Source organism: Lutjanus erythropterus, chromosome 19, assembly GCF_056507025.1.
Source record: "Lutjanus erythropterus isolate fLutEry1 chromosome 19, fLutEry1.hap2, whole genome shotgun sequence".
Classification (NCBI taxonomy): Eukaryota; Metazoa; Chordata; class Actinopteri; order Lutjaniformes; family Lutjanidae; genus Lutjanus; species Lutjanus erythropterus.
Genome location: NC_139335.1, coordinates 26,653,835 through 26,659,197, shown reverse-complemented (window position 1 = coordinate 26,659,197; position 5,363 = coordinate 26,653,835). Strand labels below are relative to the sequence as shown.

At 34.1% G+C, this 5,363-nt stretch overlaps 1 protein-coding gene across 1 annotated transcript; it reads left to right on the top strand.

Annotated features, from left to right (window-relative positions):
- The first annotated feature begins 616 nt into the window (after nt 1–616).
- cabp5b (calcium binding protein 5b) lies at nt 617–4,545 on the top strand. Its single transcript, XM_084743820.1, has 6 exons — nt 617–875; nt 2,362–2,392; nt 2,485–2,628; nt 3,154–3,263; nt 3,441–3,588; nt 4,394–4,545. Exons 1-6 carry the CDS (start codon nt 825–827, stop codon nt 4,420–4,422), a joined length of 513 nt encoding a protein of 170 aa, XP_084599946.1. The 5' UTR covers nt 617–824; the 3' UTR covers nt 4,423–4,545.
- The last annotated feature ends 818 nt before the right edge of the window (nt 4,546–5,363 follow it).

The window sequence follows — 5,363 nt, the reverse complement described above, 5'->3', positions numbered from 1 at the left end:
TGGTTATGTAATAGCCTGATGATGTATATCCCCATAGGAAAATACATGAATTTATCAATAATCAGATAACTTGAATGCTAAGATTAATAAACACCAACAAATATATTAGATATATATTATATTTAATTAGAACTTCTAAAATTATCTTATTTTTTCCACATATTTAGAGAAATTACTAATGCACACAGTGCCATATGATTCACAATCCTTCTAATACTAGACTTTTCTCCTCTCCACTTTCCCATCTGTTGTACTCTGTTTTGTTTCATTCAGTGATAATAGCAGATAGAAAGCTTTATCCAGACTGTCATTTACTCAACTGGCACCACATGAAAGGATGAAATGCGTCAACAAACTGCAAACAATAAGCAAACGCAGTATTCTGCATGGGATTTCCATGTGACTAAGGATTGAAACCAAAAAATGTGGTAAGATAGCTATTTTTATCACTAGTTTAAAAAAAATACAGCCATTTTTATTACAGCAAAATGTATTTCTGACATTTAGATGCATTTATTCTTCAGGGAAAGCTTTTAAAACAACATTTGTGTATGACTGCATACATATGAAATTGTATATGCACGGCATTAAGCCTATCTTTCTTTTCTAGACCAAAGCTGCAGAGATAATCCATATGAGACCTCATCCCTCCTCTCTGGTGTACGCAGATCACCACTGATCGTGGTTTACACACACACACATGCTCTCACAGGACAAAAAGAAACTGAATGATAGAGCAACATATAACAGAGTGAATCTAATTTTTCTACCAAAAATATTCACAAATACAAGTACAGCCAAGGATCTTGACTCAGGCTGCCATCATGAGTCTTAAACAAGCCTGCATCTTTCTCAGAGGAGGAACCAGGAGACCAGTAAGTTGATTTTATGGCTTTACAGCACTTTTTTTTCAGTAGTTTTTTTTTTTTTTTTTACTATTACGTTGTCTTTAGTTAAAGTTTTCTAAATTTCAAATGAATCAAGTGTATCTGTACTTTGTTTCTTTGTTATCTTCTTTATTGGTTTAGCAGGAATTTGAATCTTACTTTCATTATTTATAAAAGTAACATTGTTTCATTTTTATGGTCCTTCCTTCATGGTGTCATTTTAGGTTAATGGGAAAAGAAGCTTAAAGGACTAGTCCCATTGTGGAGTGGAGGTGGGAGGGCAAAGTTTTTAGCTTGTGCATCAGGCAGATGCATTGGCATTCAGTCAGTTTCTGTGCTTTGTCCTAAATTCAAAAGATTACATTGACACAAAACCTCAATATTTTATATAAAAATGACAGAAATAATACAAAACATTTTCATATAGGTGCATTCTGCACTCATCTATAATGCACAAACCTGACCAATAATTGAAATCTATCTGTCCATCTATGCTGATGTTGTAGTCCTAAAATAAATGTACTGTATGTCTGATGATGGATAAATCAGATAAGATACTGTAGGATTCCTTTGTTTCTAGCTATGCAGTGATTTCACAGATGACATTTACAGATGTTAGAAACACATGACAGAAATGTGTCTGAACATTACTGCCAACCATAGAATGTTCAGAAATTTTGCAAATAGCAAAAGAAACATAAACCCATTCAGATATTCACAAGTGTTCTTTGAAATATATGTAATGTGTAAATGTAAATGCAAACCAGTGTGTTTCAGAACTAAATAATAATTACATACTGTACACTCACATGCACACCAATATTCCAGGGGCACAAACCTATTGAAAATAATAAACAGCTTAATATCAGGAGTTTCAGTAAAAATAACAGTTCACTGGGGAACTTAATGCTGTGGGTGCATACAGAACTAGGATGTTATTTAGTGCACTTTGCAGGACGGATGTGACATACTGAACAAAGGTACAACTGAGGGCATTGCTCTAGAACTAAAAATTCTAGCTCTGGCATCTATAAAACTGATAATGTATATGAATGTGTAATTTAAGTGTGTGATTTAATTTAAATAAACTTGATAAAAATGTGTAAAATCCCAATATATAACAGACCCACAAAGTTGTTGTGTTGTTCACTGTGACTTTTATCTATTTTTTTTTTATAAATTTCATAGGAAGTTAAAATTTGTGTGCACACACACTGTACATGTAAAAATCTTGGTTACTTTGGCATTTTAACAATTTCAGTAGCGTATTTAGAATGTGATTCTTTCACAAAGATTTTCATTTTCATCTGCAATGCATATTTATATATTTATATATGGAGCTTATGGAGCTTAAAAGAGGTCATTCCCTTGCATAAGGACACATATATCAGTGGATATAACAACAGTTATATATGTTTTGATACTGTATATAAAATATACTAACATTTGTATCCATGCCATGATTGTTTTGCAGACAAGAGCTCTTACACATGATGAGATTGAAGGTAACTGGGTTTTTTTTATGCTTTCACCTGCTGCGTAATATATAGTTCTTGTTGTCGTCCCATAGCATTCTGAGTTTGTGTATGTTTTCTAGAGCTGCGTGAAGCTTTTGTAGAGTTTGATAAAGACAAGGATGGTTTCATAACCTGTAAAGACCTGGGGAACCTGATGAGGACCATGGGTTACATGCCAACTGAAATGGAGCTCATAGAACTGAGCCAGAACATCAACATGAATTGTAAGTAATATCCTCTGTTTTATGAGTTAAAAGCAGAATTATGTCAAAATACATCAATGCTTTAATAATATTGATCATATTAGGCTGATAAAGTGAAAAAATATAAAATGTATTGTTGTACTACAATAAATGTTGTACTACAATGCAACTCATCTTCAAGACTCATTTATTGTTTTGTGTAGTCCGTAATTATCATATATTTGACAGTTGAATGTGAACAATTTTATATACATTTATCAGACCTGACTGAACAATGAATTTCACTCCACTGAGATCTTTAATTTAAGTCAGTAATTTGAAAACGAGGAAGATAACAGGCCAGAGAAAGTGGCATCAGTTTGCAGTGTTTGCATCTATGATATAAAAAGTTTTCACTGACAGTTGCAGTGAAATGAAATAGTCATCCAAAGATGACAAATCTTTCTAACAGTAAGCTAAAACTTAGTCATGTTATTATTTTACTTTGCTTCAGCTGTGTTTTCTGGCTACTGCCTGCTTATAGTTATATCTTTTGTCATCTCACAGTAGGGGGACGCGTGGATTTTGAAGATTTCGTGGAACTAATGACTCCCAAGCTTCTTGCTGAAACTGCAGGGATGATTGGGTTGAAGGAACTTAAAGATGCATTTAGAGAGGTGAGCTCAACAAGCTATACTCTCTTTTTGGTCTTTGGCACCCCACAGTGGATACATGTATAAGTATACTGTGTGTACTGTGAAATCTGATAAAACATCATATTGTTATGTTTGCCATATGAATCTAAAATGCTACAATGCCTTAAAACTTTGAAATGTTTCCCCCCTCTCCTACAGTTTGATATAGATGGTGATGGTGCTATCACATCCGATGAGCTGAGAAATGCCATGATAAAATTATTAGGAGAACAAACAAGCAAACATGAAATTGATGCAGTGGTCAAAGAAGCTGACAACAATGGAGATGGAACAGTTGACTTTGAGGGTGAGATACAAGTACATACAAACTTACAAACTCATTTAGTCTTTTTTATAGCTTTACATAAAATTCTGCTGTTGAAATGTTGAGTCAGTTGACTTGCTCTATATGAGACACTTAAAGTTACTACAAGGTGTTGTTAAATGGTTATGAAACATCTCAGTTTCAACTGATGTGTATAACCTACATAAGCAAACAAGACCGTCAGAAATAAGATTGGCTATTTCTGTATTGTTATTCTTAATAGCTGCTACCGAGTTGGATTCTCAGTGACATCACATGAAACAAGTGTTGACAATTTCCCACATAAAGTTACAGTGAGCAGTATGTTTGCTAGTTAAAAGGAAGAAGGAGATTTTTATTCAGATCATTTTTTTTTTATGTTATATTTTGTGTTTATGGCAGAGGAAACACAACTGCTCTTGTCCACTGGAGCCTCCAAAATGAGCACAATCGAAAATGTCCTTGTCGTACCTTTAAGTTAATGTAACATGAATTTAATCAATAATCTTTTGTTAATATAAACAGATATCATTTTAAAAATATTGTTACCCATTGGCACAGCTAAAGGCATATAAGCTATAATTAATGTTAATAGTTTGACTTGTTTGTTTTGGTCAAGTTTTATTTGATTGTTGTTCAGACATACAGTAATGTCATTATTCTTCTATCAAAGATTTGTCACCATCCAGTAGTTAGTTTACATTTACTTGCAAGGTATATGCATTGCTGAGTTCTATCTGATTGTTATCAGTTTCCTGTAAATCTACAAGTATTTAGCTAATCAATGTCTTGTTCACTCTCCTTGCAGAGTTTGTGAAAATGATGTCGCAGAAATGAGGACAGCTGAATGAATGGATGACTGCGAATGGAGAGAATGCACATTTTTGTACTGATTTTTTTTTTTCTGATGATAGCCTACTTCTCATGAATCAGTTTACCTTACTTCCCTGTCACTGAAGTGACATCAGCTCATTAATTTAAAGTGACAGAGTTTGTTCTTATTATTAAAACTGATTGATATAAAATTGTTGAAATTTGAACGGTAACTCTTTACATCCAAATGCATATGTTTTTGGTGTTCAGTTCAGCAAATTTCAAAAGTTTGTTGTTTGCCCTGAATCCTCATTGTCATCAGCTGTTCAAGGGTGGAAGAACTGGTAAATATATGAAATTACACATACCAGCAATGTCCAGCTAAGCATGTTGGCACAAGTTCAAGAGAGCAAATCTCTGTCAGCAAACCAATGTTGTAGAGATGATGTGGGTGTGCTGCTGTGGGTGGGCTGGTCTTGAAGAACTGAAGTAAAACGAAATGGTTTAAAATGTCCTTTACAGTCTTTACTAGACAATGATGACCCGAGTGAAATTAGCTGACATGTTCTTCAGATGAACTGAAAACCTGGGTCACATTTGGAATGGGTCACTTCTACACTAAAAGTACTATCAAGTTACATGTTGGAAGTAGTGTGTGTGCGTGTGTGTGTGGTACAAGTTTCCCTTTCTAGACATTGCCCTCTTTTTTCTTTTCTTTTAGAAAATAAATAGATTGTTTGTGAGTGAAGAACTTGAAAACATGGATGATCACTGATCTAGCACTGATACTGCAATTAACTGGCACAGTGATGTATGTCTGGGCACACAAATAAATTACTTTGGGTAAACTTTATGACCCTCTCCACATCTGTTTCTTATTGCGAGACAGAATTGTCTCAATGCTGGCGACCTCAACGAATCTTATATGGACATCAACTCAAAGATTACTCTGTTTCCTTACTGGT